Here is a 19,701-nt window from a genome sequence, read left to right on the forward strand (position 1 = left end):
CAAATTATATTTTTCTTACTGCCTTCAAAATATCAGGTTTAGAGTTGACATGCCCAAAATGGCACTCTGGCTACTTTGATACTTATCTTCACCCTTTAGGCAAGATATGGAAGTTTCACAGCTGAGGCTTTCCCCCAGACTTACTAAGCTCATCTTACTAAATCTAGTTCATTCTATTCAACTAACTACAGCTTCACTTTATGAATCAAGGTAAATTGTTTACTTCATCTTACCACAATGTAACAACTAAAACAATCCTTGTACCGTCTGGTCAAAATCTCTTACCACTTTCTTAAGCAGCAGTTCTTTCTAATTACGGTCTTCTGACCAGCAGCATCTATATTACCTTTGCCCATGTAAGAAAAGCAGACTTGGGGATCTGACCTAAAACCAACATTAATGGGAAATGCTGAGACTAGAGACCAGCAAATTCTGATGCTCAAACAAAAGTTTGAGACTTTTTAGTCAAATTCCTCCATTTGGCTTTGGAATGGGGTCTTTCTTATTTTTATTATTTCCCAGTGATTGCACCTCACTTACATGTCTATCATCGTCAGTCCCTTCTCTGTCTAACCAAACCTTTAACCATTGTCCTTTTTTTTCCTTGAGGCCAGATCTATTTGATTGATCAGGTTGGTCTTAATGTCCTTAGCTCAAGGGATCCTTCCAACTCAGCCTTCCCAGCAGCCAAGATTATAGGTAAGTACCACCTCACCCAGCTTCCATTTCCCTTTCCGCTTTCAAAGCAGGGTATTTCCTATTTTTCCCTACAAAAATTTCTTCAACAATTTTGTAGTCCACATTACCCTATTTAACTGGTTCTTTGTAGTCAGCATCAATTAACTTACATTTTAACTATTTGGGGGGGGGCTTTTCTTTTTAAGGAATAGATTTCCCCATCCTTGGGTTAGCTCAGGGTACGCAGTACTTGCCCACAAAGTCTTGCTAGTGTGATGTCACTACATGTCAGACATGTGGGAATGGACATACAGGTCAAAGTACTATTTCATCAAGGATCTTCTATAGTTTTCTCCGCTACCATTTGATATGAGAGGCACAAATTTGGAAAGTCTGCAAACACTTCAACAATAAAATGACCTCAATACCTTTGAGGTCAATGAGCAGAAAAAAAAAAATCACAATCTAAGCTATCGAATCAACAAACTTCGCTTTCAACTAACGTAAGTGATAAAAATATTTCACCGGAACTGTCGTTCATCAAGTTTGATAAGCTCAGGAAGTCTGGGCACATAACCAAGTTCCAAATGTAATAGTGTGAATCAAAACATTCCAAAGACGGATGCGTGTAAAAATAAAGAGGCGGAGGAAAGGGCGAAGGAGGGCAGAAAGGGAAGGAATAAAGAATAAGTTTCTAAGTTTGTGAATTCCTCTGGAAGCCAGGATGGAGATGGTTTGGGACGGCAGAGGAACAGCCATCAGTGCGCTAAAGCAAAGCCTCTTCCAATAAACACGGGAAGACAACACAGCCGCGGCTCAGCTGACTGCTTATGGTGACAACTGAGGCAAACCGACAAAAAAAAGCAGATGACACAGGGACGACCTCGGAAATGGTATTCCGTGTCAGGGAAGTGGACTGGAAGGCAACACAACTTTGTTTCAAAGGCGGAGTCGTAAGGTCTGTCTGACCGGCCCCGATGAGTGACGCGGAAGAAGCCTTAGCTGGCCAGGGCACAGGGACGCGAAACGTGGGCGTCTCCCTCGGAACCGGCGTCACCTGTGCGGTGCTGCCGGGGCCAGTGAGGACCAAACGCGCAACTCACCTTTCCCACTCAGAGGCCGTGGTGAAGTCCGTGATCTCAAACACCTCGGACTCGGGCTGCGGGGAAAGAGAAGGGCACAGACATTAAGCCGCGGGTCGCTGACGTGGCCGGCAGAACCCTGTGACAGATGCGCCCAGGGTACAAAACTCACCTCACTGTCCGCCGCCATCTTGCGGAGCGGAGCGTCAGGCCGTGCGCAAAGGCTGCCGGGAAAAATGGACCCAGGAGGCGGGTACTGAGTGCCTGTGGGCGGGACTTCGGTGCGGAGTGGCCTCGGTGCAGGTCCGACTATGGAGGACGTGGTGCATTTTCTCCAGGCAGGAAGCTCTTAGAGTGACTTCCACTCTCCCTCTAGGTTGTTTAATAATTTTTTTTTTTTAAGAAAAAACCCTGTAGTGACTAGAGAGATGGCTCTGAGGTTAAGACTACCCGCTGCTCTTCCAGGGGACCTAGGTTCGATTTCTAGCACCCACATGAGAGTTCCCAACTGTTTGAGACTCCAGTCCCTAGTGATCATATGCCCTCTTCTGACTTGCACTGACACCAGGCATGCCCGTGGTGCATGGACTTACATTCTGCCAAACACACACACATTAAGTTAAATTTAAGAAATATTTTAAAAGTATTAAAAATTGAGAGCATTCTGTAAACTCGAGCAGAACTGTTGAGCCTTTTGTCATGACATTGTTACATGACATAGTCATCTACAAATGTGTTCAGCCACATTCATACATATCCGGGGGCACACACAGTCCTATACGGCAAAGACCCTAGACATGTGAATGTGTGGTCAATTGTACTTAAAACCCTAAAGTATTTGTAGTTTGTTTTCATTCAGACGGTTTTTGTTTTGTTGCTGTGGAGACAGGGCTTCCAAGCCAGCCTCAAACTCATTGTGGTGAGAAGGGTGACTGGAATTTCTGATCCTCTTGCCTCCTCCTCCTAAGTATCCTGATTATAGGCATGTAGCACCAGGCCTGGATTATGCAGTGAAGATGGAACCCAGGACTCTGTGCTAGGCAAATGCTCTACCAATTGAGCAGTATCCTCAGACCGTGCTCAAACTTTATTGACTTGTGGATGCTGACCAAAGTCCTATAAACCCACCATCTCCTTTTCCTATCCCCACCCTGGGGTGGGGGGTGACTATATAATTAAAGTTTTATATAAAAAAAATCATACAAGCTATGTATTTTCTGAGGAGAGCAGTATGTTACTTGATGAATGCTTCCCTTTTTAAACCACTAAAGAACAGAGGTGCCAACCAGCAGTTAAGAGCTCTAGAAGGTGGGTACTTGACTTAGCAGTTAAGAGCATTGAGTGCTCCTGTAGAGGGCCTGGGTTCATTTCCCAGCGTCCACATGATTGCACACAACCCTCCATACCTCTAGTTTTAGAGGATCCAGCACCCTCACCTGACTTCTGTGGGAAACAGGAATGCACACAGGGCACATATATACAAGCAGGCAAAGCACTCAGATACATAAGAATTAAATAATATGTTTTAAAAGACGGGGTCTCTCGAGTATGTAGCTCTGACTGTCCTGGAACTCACTGTGTAAACTTGCCTAGTCTTGAACTCACAGAAATCTGTTTTTCTCTGCCTCGACCAGAGGGCTGGGATTAAAGGCATATGCCACCACACCCATAAATAAATCTTAAAAAGAAAACAAATTCTCAGGGCAGCAAAATAGATCAGCAAGTAATGGCACTTGCTGCCAAGTCTGAAAATCTAAGTTCCATCTCGGAGACACACGTGGCAGAAGGAAAGAACCAACTCCTGCAAATTTTCCTCTGACCTCCACAATTCTGCCAGTCCTCTCCCAGCCCCACTAAATAAATAAATAAATAAATGTTGTTGTTTTTTTTAAAAAAAAAATGACCTCCATATATGTGGTAGGCAGTGCATTCAAACACACACAGACACACACACACACATGAATAATAACTGTGAAGAATTCTGCCATATATAATGAAATATTGCACATGAGCCAGGTGTATATGGTGCTACAGATTAAACTCAGAGACTTGTGTATGCTTTACAAACATTATACTAGGGGCTGGAGAGATGGCTCAGAGGGTAAGAGCACTGGCTGCTCTTCCAGAGGTCCTGAGTTCAATTCCCAGCAACCACATGGTGGCTCACAACCATCTGTAATGAGACCCAGTGCCTTTCTTGCCAGCAGTACAATGTATGCTTAATAAATTAAAAAAAGAAAACAACATTATACTAACAGGACTATATCTCCAACCCCTTGGATTCTGTTTAAGGCTGGCAAAGTAGCCGATGTGTCTCTTTTGGCTGGATATAAAAACAAGGAAGAAAGAAAGAAAGAAAGAAAGAAAGAAGGAAGGAAGGAAGGAAGGAAGGAAGGAAGGAAGGAAGGAAGGAAGGACCAAGATCATAAATTTTGGTGATGGAAATAAAGTTATAGCAAGTTTTCACAGTTAAAAAAGAAAAAGGAGTGAGGGGCTATAGCTCAGTCAGTAGAATTTCCAGCATGCACCAAGTCCTGGGTTCTCGCTTAGAATCGTTGGATGTGGTAGTGCGTGTCTGTAATCCTAGCACTTTCTGCCCGCCAGCCTAGGCAAATGAGTGAGCTCCACCAAAGACTAGAAAGAGAAGAGGAAATGATGGCTGGTGACCTAGGAAACTGTACATGGAAAAGGTTTCTTTTCTTTTCTTCTGACTTGGTGCTTAGCCTGCACCACAGGAGCACAGTGCCCACAGAGTCCAGAGCCAGAAGAGGGCATCAATCCTCCAGGCTGTGAGCTGCCAGGAACTGGACCTAGGTCCTCTACAAGATCATCTAGTACTCTTAACCACCAAGCTATCTCTTCTGGCCCTGGATAGAATCTCTTTTTCACATTTAAGATCCTTAAAGCAAAGTAGGTCCGTGGGTCTTAGGATCAGACCGATCTGACTTTAGCTATTTACTATATAACCTTTTGTAAATTATTTAATTTCCTTAAACCTGTTCGTATCAGTAAAAAGGGCTCTATAATGCCCATTACTATGTAGGATTGTATTGAAGATTGAGTTCACGTATGAACAGCCCAAAGTCCAACCTGAGGTAGGTGAACATTACAGTAGCAATCTTTATAATGAATGCCCCATGAAAACTGCGGAACACTACTTACATACAAGACATTACTCTTTTCCCTCCTTTGATGAGTATTGAAGATGGGTCAGAAAATAAAACAGTCTCAAAAACTTTGCTTCCTGAAGTTAAATTTTAGACAATTATATGAAGCTGCCGAACGAGGTTGCTAAGGCAAGGTTTCTTCCAAGATATTTTTGGCTTCTTGTCATCTCCCTGGGGAAAGTTTTAAAATAAGCTATTTGTTACAGCTGAGTGTGAAGCCAGGATGCTAATGATGTAGGAACCCAAGGGAGACACACTTTTATTAGATTTTCACCCACTGCCTCAAAGAGCAGAAAAGATTCTGTTTCTCCAGGATGAAGGGCTGTTTGCATCTACGTCCTGCGGCAACAGCTTTTCCTTCCAAACTGGTTTCCTCGCTAGGATAATTCAGTTATTTCAAGGTGTTACCAATAATGGCCACAGGGAGCTATTTTGACGCACAGGCAATTTAAGAGATTATACGCTTTGGAAAAATCACCCTCAGCTGGGACCTCAGGAGACGGTGGGGGCATAACAGTTTAATTAGGTCATAAGGAGAAAGAAAACATCATTTGTGTGGGGCTCCACTGTTCTCATCTATCTGTCTTGATGGCTTGCAGGACAAAACAGGAACTCTCCACAGTGCTGTCCCAGAATGCCTACAGCAGAAGCTACAGCTACAGGGGGAGGACGCTATGAGATCAAGAATCTTCAAAGAGAGAGTTTTTCCAAAAGTCAAAACTGTCAGAAAGTGTTTTCTCATTCGCTAAGCGTCTACTGTCAGGACCGTGTAGTTGATCCTGTGGAGGGATTCAGTGAAGAATAATCCCCTCCCACTGTGCTCTCCTCTCCAATTGAGGACAGAGATAAGACACAGAGTAATGAAAATGTGGTTTAGATAGGCTTGACTGATGTTTCAGTTTCCTAAAATTCCTAAATATCAGTGCTAGGAAAACCTTCAAGTGACTTTCAGAGCACACTTGCATCCAGACGCCCACTTTTTCGCTGTTTCATTGTTATATGTGGATGTGTTCAAGGGTGTGTGGGTGTGTGTAATTCAGAGACAACCTCAGGTGTTACTCCTCAGAAATGCTGTCCGTTTTTTTCTTGAGACAAGGTCTCTCATCATTTGGCCTGGAGCTGACCAATTAGGGTAGACCAGCATGGGTGGAGAACATTTCCACCAGAAGATATGGGCTAATAAACAAAACTCAGTGCGTGGCATGGGATAGCTCCCTATGAGGTACTGATTGGTCAGGAAGAACCCAGACTCCCCACAGAACAACACAAGCAATTACAATTGCTCTTTGTGGCCAACTATAGCTAGTTGGCAAGACCCCATTGCTCAAGACACAGCACGCTTTGGTGGCAGGACATAGAGAAATTGAGCTGGAGCTGACCTGAAAACTTCTTCCTTGCTGGCTGCTGGTTTTCATAGTGCCAGAAAGTGCTGTGTAAGTCACCTGGGGAGAAAAGGCATCAGAGGCCTTCCGCAGCGCTGGACTCTGCATGCTACAGCGCTGGCCTGCTGGTCAGATGTGCCCATGGATAAAATAGTGGCGAGAAGGTTTTGAGGATAGCCATCTGCTTTCTGATTGGATTGTAAACCTGTAAATCTAGGCAAGACCGGCTGACCAAGCAGCCACAGGACCCTCCTAGCTCTGCCTCTCCAGCACTGGGATTACAATTGTACAATATCATGTCCAACTTTTTTATATGGCTTCTGGGCTGGACTGAGGTCCTCCTACGCATAAGACAAGTATTATACTTGGGGATACAGGACTGTCCTGTGTCCCCAGCCCTGCTGCTTTTTCTTTTTTTGTTTATTGTTTGGTTCAGCCTGGGTCCCATTCTACAACACAGGTTGACTAGCAGCTCACAGTGTCATCCAAGTTAGCTTCATAACCATGGGTGATCCCTCTGCCTCAGCCTCAAGAGTGCTTGGATTACCAATATGATAAACGAGGTCCAATTTAAAATCATTGTTTATTGAACCAAAGACAAGATTCTCAGGTGTGGAACTCCACAGAATGTGGGACAAGGTAAATCTGAATCCAGTCACTCGTCATTCATTCCGCTATCTCTTCATTCAGTAAACATTCTTTTAAAAACAGCTACTCCTAGCTGGGCAGTAGTGATGCATGCCTTTGATCCCAGCACTCGGGGAAGGGCCGGGCGGACAGAGGCAAATGGATCTCTGAGGTTGCGGCCAGCATGATGTACAGAGTGAGTTCTAGGACAAGTGGGGTTGTTACACAAAGAAATTCTGTCTTGGGGGACAGGGCCAGACAAACAAACAAAAACAAAATGTTGGGAGCCATGCGAGGGGACCAACAGGCAGCACTGGTACTCATAGAATACAGCTGGGCAGGTGGCAAAGCCACACCTGAGTGAGCCTCGGAGTGGAAAAGCCAGACGTGCCCTGAGGACCTCATGCTGTTACTGAGCATAGCTCTGATTGTTGCCTTCCTAGTCATCTCATCCTCCTTCTCTATGGGTTGTATGAAAACTCTTGGGGAGGGGGAGGGTCTAGCCAAACACTGGGCGATGTGACTGGTACTTACAATAATAGTGGATGACTTTTTCCAAGCATTTCTGCTGGAACAGATTAATGATTCAACCACCACCTTTAGAAAGAATTTAGACACATAGAATTGTTAGTAAGGCCAGGTTAAGATGTTTCTGTTAATGGCTTCGAGGTAGAAAACCTTAGGGAACAATTTAAAGTTTAGAAAGGCATATAGTTGAGTGAGGGATTCATTGACGTCAAGAAACAAGAACAAAGCAGCCCAGTTATTATTATTGGCCTTTGTGTCTTTCTTGCTAGGATGCGTTGGTGATCAAAAGTAATTAAGTCCTTGTACCCATTTCTGCCTTCAGCTTCCTGACATAAAAAGCTATTGATGAATGGATATGCACCCTGAGGATTTAAAGTAGAGCTGACTCACTGCTTTTCATATATAAAAGTTTAGATTTGTGAGTCTTGCAAGATTTTTATAAGATTACCATTTAAATAATAAAGGGGTTGATCCTTTCCTTGTAACTGCAAAATGCAACCCACCGGTAAAAGAACTGGCTGAGAACAGACCTTTTTTGTTCACACTCTGTTAATCCATAACAAGTTGCTTGGTCATGAATATATGTGGGTTTTTTGAGACAATTTGTTTTTCACCTGTAATACATAAAATGTTTAATCATGTGAGGGATATGGAAAACATATTCCTTTTTACTTGTATTCATTGTAATCATTCACTTCAAAAATAGAATGTAGTCACTTTGTAATTTTTATACTGCTTGGAAGATTTTGCTGGGGTATATAAGCTTCAAGGGAAAAAATCAAAGTTAGAAGGAAGACATCAAGAGAGGTACAGAAGGGATACTTCTGGATAGAGGTAAGAAAAGAAATAGATAAGAGAGGTGATAGAAAGATCCTAAAGGCAGGGGTGTGTAAGTGTGCCTGTGTGTGTGTGTGTGTGTGTGTGTGTGTGCGCGCGCATGTGTGTCTGTGCTCCCCTTTTTCGCTGGCCCCAAAGAGTTGAGCTGTTGCTCCACTCACTGACGCCAGAGAGTTTAAGTCTTACTCCCTCAAATAGAAAAGTCGAATTGACTGATTAGTTGGCAGACTCCACTGCTCCCCCTCAGTTCTGAGCTGCTGGAGAATGGTCCTCACAGTGGCATTTCCTGGCATCAGGAACAGGGACCTTGAATGGAGCAATCATGAGAGCTGTCCGGAAGAGAGAGGCAGCTCTTTTCAAAGACTGTCCAAGAGAGCGGCAGTTCTCCTGAGGATTGTCCAGGAAGAGGCAATTCTCTAATGGTCGCCATGGATAGAAGTCTTACGTAAGACGCTGCAGCAACTCCCCCCCCCCCACACACACACACAACAAAAACACATCTACTCCTGGGATATAGCCACTTGGTGGAGTGCTTGCCTTCCATGCTCAAAGCCCCGGGTCCTACCTCCAGTACTGCACAGACAGGCCATTGTGGTGCGTACCTGCAAACCCAGCTATGGCAGAAGTAGAAGAATCAGGAGTTTAAAGCCATCCTTTGCTGTCTGAGTTTGAGGCTAGCCTGAGTTACATAGGCTCTCATTTCAAAAAATAAAAAAAAAAATTAAAAAAGAAAGAAACCAATTTTTAAATGTACAAGTCTTTAAAAAAAAAGTATTTATTTTGCCAGGTAGTGATGGTGCACGCCTTTAATCCCAGCACTCAGGAGACAGAAGCAGGCGAATCTCTGTGAATTCAAGGCCAGCCTGGTCTACAGAGCGAGTTCCAAGACAGCTAGGGCTATTACACAGAGAAACCTTGTCTCAAAAAATCAAAAATAAAAGTTTTATTTATTTATTTGTGTGTGTGTGTGTGTGTGTTTATATGCACATATGTGCAGGAGCCTTGAGAGGTCAAAAGAGGGTGTCAGACCCCTGGAATTGGAATAGTGGGAGTTGTCAATCACCAGACATTGATGCTAAATGCTAAGCTCTGGTCCTTTGCAGGAGCAACAAATGCTCTTAATTGCTGAGCCATCATCTCTCCAACCCAAGGTGCATGTCTCCAGGAAGTTTAAATAGAAAGTGACTGAATTCTTTTTGGTGATAGTAAGTCAGAAACTGCTTGCTACAGTCCTTAAGTTTATATGGATTGTATAGGTTTAGACAGCACAACACTTACTGGCGGGTAAATTTACTTGCTCAGGTTTACAAATTTCCTTTAAAAATATTTTCATGGAGCTTAATGTGGTATCGTACACCTTTATACCCAGCACTGAGGAAGCAGAGACAAGTAGGTCTTTGCGAGTTCAAGACTGCCCTGGTCTACAGATCAAGTTTCAGGTCAGCCAGGCTACATAGACTCTTTATGAAAAAAAATGTTATTGTGTGTGTGTGTGTGTGTGTGTGTGAGAGAGAGAGAGAGAGAGAGAGAGAGAGAGGGAGAAAGAGAGAGAGAGAGAAGGAGAAGAAGAAGAAGGAAGAGGAGGAGGAGGAGGAGAGGAAGAAGAGGAGAGGGAATAATGTGGTGCATGTTGGGGGTTTTCAAGGACAGCCTTAGGTGTCAATCCTTGCCTTCCCTGGTTTGAATCAGGGTCTCTGTTGTTGTTTTGCTTTGTGCACAGGCTAGATGGCCTGTGAACGTCTATGGACTCCCCTGTCCCTGCCTCCCAACTCACAACAGAAGCCCTGGATTACAAGAGTACATGTCCAGCTTTTCCATGGGATTTGGGGACTCAGGTCCTCATGATGTAATAAGTGCTTTGCCAAGTGAGCCCTCTCTCTAGCCCCTTAACTCTGAGTTTTTATAAAATTTTTCCAATGAAACTGGTGAGTCAACCATATTTGGGAGCCTAGGTTGTGAGCATTGTTCATCCTTGTTTGGTTCTGTGAAACAGAGCCGAAGTCCTGCCTCTCAATGCCTCTCTGAGAAGCAGCAAATCTCAGCTAGGAAACCAGCAGGCACTTAGAACCACAGGAAAGCTTGGTCTCTTTTCCAGTTCTCTAACCTGCTGGAACCCTTAGACCTTCACGATTTCTCTCTGTCTGCAGAGACGCTGTTTTTCTTGCTCTCTTTCTGTCATCTTCTTCCCAAGTAGGAAAAATAAAAGGATGCTTAGACCCAAGCTCCCAGTAACTCCATGTATATAACTCAGGAGCACTTGACATGTAAGCCTGAGCCTGAAGCCCAGTCCCCAGAACCTGCATGAAGAAGACAGGAATTATGCGATGCACTTATAATCTCAGTGCCTGGGAGGCTGAGACAAGTGGGTACCTGGGGCTTGCTGATCAGTCTGATCTATTCAGTGAGTTCCAGGTTAGGGAGATAGTTGGTCCCAGAAAACAAGCTAGGTAGCATCTGAGGGATGACACAGGAGGCTGGCCTCTGGCCTCCATACACACACACATGCACATACATGTTCACGAATATATTATATAAAATATATTTAAAACAATGTATATCACATAGAATATATCATATATGCAAATATTAATAATTAATCATGTATAGCTAACATATATGTTACATATAATCATTTATATAACATGATATAAAAGATGCATAAACAGACAAAACAACAGCCTCCTTCATGATCTTTCTGCAAAATAAATAAATAGATAAACAAATAATTCCACCTTTTCTCACCACTGTGCTGCAAGGACAAAGAGGTCATACTTAACATGCCAGGGAGGCAGCTCACATTGACAGTAGTGCTGCCTCAGCGGAAACGCCTATTAAAGTGGAAAAACTCTTTAGTCCTTTCTCTGCTGAATAGCTTGAAGCTGCCCAAGCATTCCAAAAGTATTCACAGGGCTCGCTTACAACCAGGACTGGATTCAAAACTGCCATTGTCTTCCTTTCATACCTGTCCTTACAGCATTTCATCAGGCACTGATGTTTTCTGAAATGTCTCCTCTCTCTATAGACAAAATGGAATAAAAACACAGCTTCTGTTAAGAACCTGGGTTTCCATTTGGTAAGCAAAGTGCTAGTGCATGAAAAGCTCACAGTCTTTAAAGTTGCCCTGGTCGTACAATCGGTTCTAGAAACAGCCACCACAAATCTTTTGTATGTGAGACACAAAAGAGGAAGCAAAGGTAGTTAAGGCACATCCCTTGTCTTCCAGAGACTAGAATGTACGAGAAGGATAAGCTAACTAAAATACAGAGCTCACACTGTTGCTCTGTGGTAGAATGCTTGCCCAGCATTTGTAAGTCCAGTAATCCTCAGTACAGAAGGAAAAAGGAAGAAATAAAAGAAGAAGGGAGGGAGGAAAAGGGGGAGAGGGGAAAGGAAGGAAAGAAGAGCTTTAAAATAAAGATGGCTATATTGTCATAAAAGAAATACAAAATTTCTAAGAATAGAGTTTATTAGGAGAATATATTAGAGAAGTTCACTGGGTGTCTTAGGGCTTCTATTTCTGTGATCAAACACCATGAACAAAAGCAAGTTAAGGAAGAAAGAGTTTCTCTCATCTTAAAATTATCAGGTCACACTCCCTCACTGAGGGAAGTCAGGGCAGGAACCTGGAGGCAGGAGCTGATGCAGAGACTGTGAGCAGTGCTGCTTACTGGCCTGCTCCTCAAAGCTTGTTCAACCTGCTTTCTTACAGAACCCAGGACCGCCAAGTTCAAGGATGACACCACCCATGGTTAGCTAGGTCCTCTCATATCAATTATCAATCAAGAAAGTTCACCACCGGCTTGCCCATTGACCAACCTGGTAGGGGCACTTTCTCAACTGAGGTTCTCACTTCCAGTATGACTCTAGCTGTATCAAGTTACATAAAAACTAGCCAGTGCGTGAGGCTAAGAAAACCCTAGAGTCCCGAGGAGTGTAACCCAGTGAAGGCAAGCTTTCAAATATTTTGGCCACCAGAGGGAAATCTTGACCATTGTCTTGTGTCTTGTTCTTGCCCCTGCACCGTGTGTGTGTGTATACAGAGGATCATGTTATCAAGTCACACTTACACAAACAGATCATACCTAGTATCAGGTTTTACTAATCCCATCCAGTGAGTTACTTACAATAAAACCTGACTAAGAAGTCCGCCCCCAGGTCCTCCGAACCCACACGGTGGAAGAAAGAGCCAACTTCTGCAAGTTGTCCCCTTACTCTCACACACAACAACAACAACAAAACAAAGAAATACCAAGTGTGAAAAATAAACATCAGACAGCAAGATAGATCCTGTCACTCTCGTAGGTACTATGACATGCTGTAATACTATATTCAGAATAGAGTCAAACTCCTTCCTATCCCTGTTGGGGCCTCGAGGATTTGGCCTCTGTACACCTTCTTGCATCAGTTCTGATGCCTTTGCCAAGCCTCCTTTCTGAACCTGAGCACTTAATAGTACACACTTCACTACCTCTAAACCAGCGGTGCAGCCTGGAACTCTCCACACAACTCACCGGAAGGACGGCTGCTTCCTCTCTTTGAAGTGAGAGCTGAACTGTCCTCTCTTAGGTGCCGGTGATATGGCTCACCTTTTGCCATGCAAACCTGAGAACCTGACTTTGATCCTGGATCCCATCATGGGATCTCAATGCCCAAGAGACGCAATGCCCAAAAGTTATTCCCTGACCTCCATCTGCTTGCTCATGCACATCCACACACTCATACACACAACCATAATAAATAAATAAATAAATCTCAAAAGCAAAATGAGTAACTCCCCACCCCAAAGCCACCTCTTAGGGAGATCTTCCACGAGCACGGTCTGATAACGTCCCCTTACCTCACAACTCTCAGCCCCCCTCCCTGAAATGATCTTCAATGGCGTTTACAACTGACTCCATGACTGCTTATGGCTTTATATTATCTGTCTTGTTTCTCAGATAACTCCAGTGCTTAGGCTGGTACTTTGCACTTCTACACGAACACAAAGACACTCAAGATTTGGTGCTGAGGGCTGGTAGGATGACTCATCATGTAAAGACCTTTCCTACCAAACCTGAAGACCTAGGTTCAATCCCTGGGACCTACATGGTAGAAAGCAAGAGCTGGCTTCTTCAATTGTCTGACCTTCACATGTGCAATACACACACACATGCACACACACACATGCACAAATAATAGAAATAATTCTGAGTTAATGAATGAGAACCTTGCTTTTTTCAGGTGTGTATATATAATTCAGCTACATATAAAGTTTTAGGCCTACTTAGACTTTGTCCAAAATAAAAGAAAGAAAAAGAGAGAAAGAAAGAAAGAAAGGAAGGAAGAAAAGAAAGAAAGGAAAAATGACCTCACATCCTTCTCTTCTTCAGGAACACTTTGGTTACTCTCATATATAAATTTTATTTAACATAATATCTTTATTGATTCTTTGGGAATTTCACATCATGTTCCCTAATTCCGCTTACCTCCCACCCCCCATATCCTCCCCTCATCCCTGTAGTGCCTCCCCAAAAGAAAATTTTTAAAAATTAAAATAAAACAAACAAGCAAACAAACCAAACCAAACAAAACCTGTTCGCACCTCCATCTTTCTCTCCTCTCCAACACTTTATTCGTTCTGGTGACATTGGGAGCCACAGTGTGTTCATTGCATATATTCATTCAATGAGTCACTGGTCTGGTTCACGGTCTCTGGTTTTAGGTGCACCATCATCACTGGATCCCCACTGAGACTTCTCTGGGTTATCCCAACGCTGTTCCAGTGACTCACTTTTATCTCTCACCTATATGGTACTCATTGTACCACAAACCCTCTTTGTTTTAGCCCAAGCATTCTCCTACCACTTCTGGTCTGTAAATGGCAGCACCATTTACGCATCTGAATAAGTCCCAAATGAAAGTTTTCCTTAATACCTTCCTCTGCCTCCCAATTTCAATGTTCTTAGCATATTCCATTAATTCAACTTCTAAAGTATCACTTTAGAACTAATGCTGTTTCCTGCCACAGTGAGGAATGTCCTGTTGTATAGTTTGTAGTACAGGTCCTTTGGTGACAAGTACTTGCTGCTTTTGTTAATGTAAAAATGATTCTTAGGTTGGACATGTAGCTCATTTGGTAGAGTGTTTGCCATGTGTGAATCTAAGCACAACCCTAAGCACCCCATACTGGTGGAGCATGATCCACACTTGTAATCCCAACACTTGGAAGGCAGAGACAGGAGGATTCAAAGTTCAAGGCCATTTGAGGCTACCTAACAAAATAGAGGCTAGCCTAAACTGTGTGAGACCCTTCCCTGTGTTTACTTTTGTGAGGTCTGGCAATCCACTTGCTGACCTTCTGAATCCTCGCTAAACAGTTGAAATAATGGTGTGTTTCTTGGATAGTTGCTTTGATTGAAGAAAAATTAAAAGAATCACAAAACAAACACAACAAAAACCATTGTAATTAATAAAAGTAGATTTTAAGGCAGTCAATAACATACAAGCATTGGTAAAAAGTGACCAAAACCCTGTACAGCAGAGAACAAACCCTATGTAACCTTTAGAAAGATTAGGATGAATAGATGGGGGAGGAAGGGAAAATCCCATAACACAAACAAAGCTTTGGTCTTTTGTTTTGTTTTGTTTTGTTTCTTACAAACACTTATTTTTGTGTATGTGAGTATCAGTGTTAGCGTGTACCACCTATGTACAGGTGCCTGCTGAAGCCAAAAGAAGGTGTCAGATCCACTGAGGTTGTGAACCACTCACCCAGGGAGTTGGGGACTGAACCTGGGTACTCTGAAAGGGTAACAAGTGCTCTTAACTGCTGAGCCCTCTCTTCAGCCCTAAGCTTCATGTTTTCAAAGGCAAGAAGAATTTATTGACAGCACAGCTATACCTAATTTCAGTGAAAATATATAATATCACATCTTCACAGAAGAGATCCCCACACCCTTCAGTAAATAGTAAGCAAGACTAGCAGCTCCAAAAGCCAACTGACCTTAAGTTCTGGTATGTTCCTTATGAGGATGTTTCTGTTTTCATAGTCTCTCTCAATGCTGGGTTAGTTGTCGTCTATGAGTCGGACAAAAATGCATTCACTTTGCTAAAGCCTTTGTGTTAGAATACTATAAGCTTCTCTGGACAAGAAATGTAGTCCCCAGAAACAGAGGCAGGTGGATCTCTGTGAGTTTGGGACCAGCCTCGTCTACATAACAAGTTCCAGGAAAGTCAGAGCTACAAAGTGAGACCCCATCTCAAACAATGAAGAAGAGGAGGAGAAGGAGGAGGAAGAAGAATAAATGTGTCCTAATGAAAGGATTCCTCAAGTATGGGTCAATGAACACAACCAGTCCAGGGACCATCAATAGGATTGGATTCTTATTACCAATGTCATCAGATTCAGAGCCTACGTCTTGGCAATCCCAAATAAATCAGGCTGGGCTACCCACCTCCACTAGGCCTTTTATAGACAGGTAACAGTGAAAAGCAGAGAAAAGAGATCTATTCAAGTGGTCACGGGAAGAGTAACAAAGAGGTCTAGTGATCCCCACCCAAATCATCACTGAGATCCTGATATGAAATTTAGTCTAAATAAAGGGCGGGAGGTATGTATAACTAAGCAGTCCTGGGGAAAATGTAGTCCTGCCCAGTACTGACCCATCAGTACCACCTGTGAGGTGGTCTCACACGTTATCACTTTCTGGGATACAAGCTCCTCCTTCGGTGGGTCCCAGGCTCCATCCTTTCCCTTTCCCAGCCTAGGGCTTCCAGTTTCTCCGAGTCCATTGCTTCAATAGTCTGATAGTTGAAGAGAAGGATACTACGTCTCTTTAGAATGCCTTCATCCCTGCCTGTACGGCTATATTAACCCTCTGACCGATCTTGGAGTTGAGAACGGACCTTTCAGCACACAGTAGGGACTACAGAGGCACTGCTCTTCTGGAGAACTGCTGAATAAAGCGATAATGGCAGTGGGGTTACCCATGGATGTACACAGGGGCCCAGCTCCTCTAAACACTCCAACAGCCGCTTAGAAGCATCTACACTTGTTTTCCTTCCTCCACGAGACTGTCATGCTTTGAATTCTCCAAGCTAAACACACTGCAACTGGTTGCCTGGGCGACAGCCTGTAAACTAAGCAAGTCTCCCTGCACTGAGCCAAAGGGTTGGTGCACCCGGAACCAGTTTTAAATACTTTTAAAAAAATAAAGTGTTTGGACTGTGCAACACTGGAACGGAATCAGAGAAAAGGTTCTAAATCTATGCTGCTTTTAAGTGGAAACCCAGTTGAAGTGAGGGTTGATAGCTGGTCCGAAAATCAGAGCCATGAAGAAGTAGGATGATTCGGTCTGCTACTCGTCTGGGTGCTCCTTCAATTGTGTCCCTCAGCAAAGCACACACTAGGTAAGCCAAGTTCCCATTTTAGCCCTGTTTTAGATAATCCGAAGGTTGCAACTTTCTGTTTTCCTGCTGGAAGAATGCCCCCAGGGGAGCAACATCAGGTAAAGTGACAGAAGACACTGTGTCTTAAGCTTGAGGAATTTTATCCTTAGAGTTGTAATAAGCTAGTTTCAACATTACAAATAATCTCTTCCAATACTTTATGGAAATGCCTGCAGATCATAGAGAAAACTAGTAATGACAAGAAAGGTTTATTAATAACTTAAATTCCATGCAGACATAATCTCGTACTTTCATCACTAAAGGTTTGTGAACTTTTTGTAACTACTCAGTATTGTATACACATATTTTGGGGCACATTTTATTAACCTGAAATCAAGTTTCAATTACTTTAAGCCTTCTCTATACAATATTCCAAGCCAGGTGTAGAATATAGCAAAAAGTTTTATTGGGAAAATGTCCATGCTCTCATAAGCGACATAACAAACCTCACTGGGCCACAAAACAATGACAACAAAGGACATGATAATAGAAGGGAAAACAGGGGAAGAGGAAGGGGTTCAATAGGTGTGGGAGGGAGACAAGAGGGTAATGCAGGTGAATATAATCAAAAAAATTATAAATGTGTGAAAACATCATTGCGAAACACTGCATTGTGTTTGATTAGTTATAAAAGTTCTGACGTTACAAGCCAATAGTACAGTTAAGAACAAAGATGATTGTTATCCAAGAGAAGATAAAGCTTCTAGTTTAACCTTATAGAACAAAACATTATTGTTTTTAAAAAATGCTGCTCAAAAAATACCTCTAAATAGGAAATCAGAAAAGTTTTCTCCATGAGAAACTTAAAGTTGGAATATTCAGGCTGGAAGCAGTGGAAGAAATGGTGCTCAGCCACAAGAAGCAGTATGAGTCAGTCCGTGTTACTCGAGTGATTGATGTATGGAGACACTGCAGGTGTCCTTGATTCTCCATTGTCTTTCTGTAGTTGTCTTCAAGTGTAACACAGATCACCAAATAGTGATCACATTACCAGTCTTCTAGTGACTGGATGACTTTGAGACTGCAGTTTACCTAAACTCACATTTTATTTATTTTTATATTAGCGAGTAGTTACTAGTTGCGAAATTCTCTCTTAAAGATTACACAAGATCCAGGTGGTACACAATGCCACCCAAGAGTCTGAGGCAGAAGGATGGAGAATTCGGAGCCGGCCTGGGACCTAGGCCAGCCTGAACTGCAAAGCCAGACCCTATCTGAGAAACGAACACACAAACAATAAGATTACATGCAAGAGTTAAAGCACAGACTCTAAAACATTCATTGCTAGGTAACAACCTCGAGAAGAATAGTTGGGTGCTTGAGGTTTTAGTTCTCCTTTGTGGATACCCTGACGACACACGTACCGATTCCTTGCCTGGTTGTTATCTGAGTACATGGTTTCCAGCTTCACTGAAGGACAGACTGTAATTACTCTGTTTATGAAAGCAGGTCCTAGGTTTGAAGTGATATTGCACTTTGAGAAACAACTTATGAAGATGAATCCAAGTTGCAAAATGATTTGTTAGGGTGTGTATGTGTACTGGCTCGAAATGTTTCTGTGGTCCAATTTTGAACATATTGTCTGTTCTTGCTATCTTTAGTGAAGCTCCAAGCGTGACATTTATTAAATGCTAACGCTGAGTGTGATGACTAAGTTACCGCTGTCAACCAAATGCCTTCTTAGAAGAATCCCAAGAAAACGCCCAGCGTTGGTGGTGGTGTTACTTGCTGAGGTCATTCTGGAGATCGTTCTGGCATGTTTTAGTGAGACTGACTATCTTTGACACATTGGGTACAAGCAGACTTTTGGGCTATGTATTACAAGGCTCCGGTAGGAAGATTATCACAGTGTTGTTTGCAGGGCAGTCCACTGGAGGCAGTTTAGACGTCCGTCACGAGAAAAGACATAATAAAATACTGTAGATGTGTAATAAACAGCAGGAGGTTACATACAGATACATGGCTGTACCTAAAAGCAAAGTGTTAAAAATAACTGGCAAGTTATACAGTACTCTATTTATTATTTACTTTCTTTTTCTTAAGAAAGGATATCTCTGTGTAGCCCTGGCTGTTCTGGAACTATCTCTGTAGACCAGGCTGGCCTCAAACTTATAGATCTACCTGCCTCTGCCTCTCAAGGTCTGGGATTAAAGACATGTGCCACCATCACTTGGCACATTATATTTTTATGTAAATTTATTATTTTATTTTTAAAGATTTACTGGGCAGTAGTATAACATAGTTTTAATCCCAGCACTTGGGAGGCAGAGGCAGGTGGATCTCTATGAGTTTGAGGCCAACCTTGTCTACAGAGCTAGCTCTAGGACAACCAGGGCTACACAAAGAAACCCTGTCTCAAAAACAAACAAACAAACAAACAAAAGGGGTTATTTATTTATGTATTTTATGTATATGGGTGTTTTATATGCATAAATGTCTTCACACCCGAAGAGGGCACCAGATTTGACGGCACTACAGTGAGTGACAGTTGTGAGCTGTCATGTGGGTGCCGGGAATTTAACTCAAGACCTCCAGTAGCGCAGCCAGTGTGCTTAACCACTGAGCCATCACTGCAGCCCCATTCCTGTCTTTCCTTATAAAAGAAGGACCCAAGTGACAATAAAAGCAGAAGAAGTGACTTGGAACCACCCACTGTTTCACTGGCCTTCATGTGATTAAGTCATCTTTCTCTTTAAGGCAATTTTACGGAACCAGCAAGATGAACAAAAACAAACTGATCCATGATTTCCTGGAAGTGGTTTCCAGGGGTGACGTGGAAGGCATCTGTGGCCATATTCCTGAAGTCCATTCAGTCCTTGGGAACCTTGACTTTCAGCACCCACAGACTGGAAATACGCCTCTCATTACAGCAGCAGAAGAAAACCTATCAGAGGTACAGTGGGGAGGGAGAAAAGAGAGCTTGTCAGGAAGCAAGGAGGGTTTGCCTTTGCTTTTCTGAATGATGGTAGCTTC

General features: G+C 42.9%; 2 protein-coding genes across 4 annotated transcripts in view; one reads left to right on the top strand and one right to left on the bottom strand.

The window, feature by feature from the left end:
- Rab3gap1 (RAB3 GTPase activating protein catalytic subunit 1) overlaps nucleotides 1–2,005 on the bottom strand; it is a 61,647-nt gene extending 59,642 nt beyond the window's left edge. For all 3 annotated transcript variants that reach the window (XM_048443767.3, XM_048443766.3, XM_048443764.3), the window contains exons 1-2: nucleotides 1,933–2,005; nucleotides 1,782–1,837 (exon numbers count right to left, since the gene is read on the bottom strand). In XM_048443767.3, the coding sequence (XP_048299724.3) occupies nucleotides 1,782–1,837; nucleotides 1,933–1,950 (74 nt within the window). In that variant the 5' untranslated portion in view covers nucleotides 1,951–2,005. The remainder of the gene's footprint in view (nucleotides 1–1,781; nucleotides 1,838–1,932) is intronic.
- Nucleotides 2,006–16,426: 14,421 nt separating this feature from the next.
- Map3k19 (mitogen-activated protein kinase kinase kinase 19) overlaps nucleotides 16,427–19,701 on the top strand; it is a 39,633-nt gene continuing 36,358 nt past the window's right edge. Inside the window, exons 1-2 of the mRNA XM_087906574.1 lie at nucleotides 16,427–16,689; nucleotides 19,426–19,621. Coding sequence (XP_087762700.1) covers nucleotides 16,625–16,689; nucleotides 19,426–19,621 — 261 coding nt within the window. The 5' untranslated portion in view covers nucleotides 16,427–16,624. The remainder of the gene's footprint in view (nucleotides 16,690–19,425; nucleotides 19,622–19,701) is intronic.

The sequence above is a fragment of the Myodes glareolus genome, chromosome 5 (genome assembly GCF_982192425.1).
Source record: "Myodes glareolus chromosome 5, mMyoGla1.1, whole genome shotgun sequence".
Taxonomy (NCBI): domain Eukaryota; kingdom Metazoa; phylum Chordata; class Mammalia; order Rodentia; family Cricetidae; genus Myodes; species Myodes glareolus.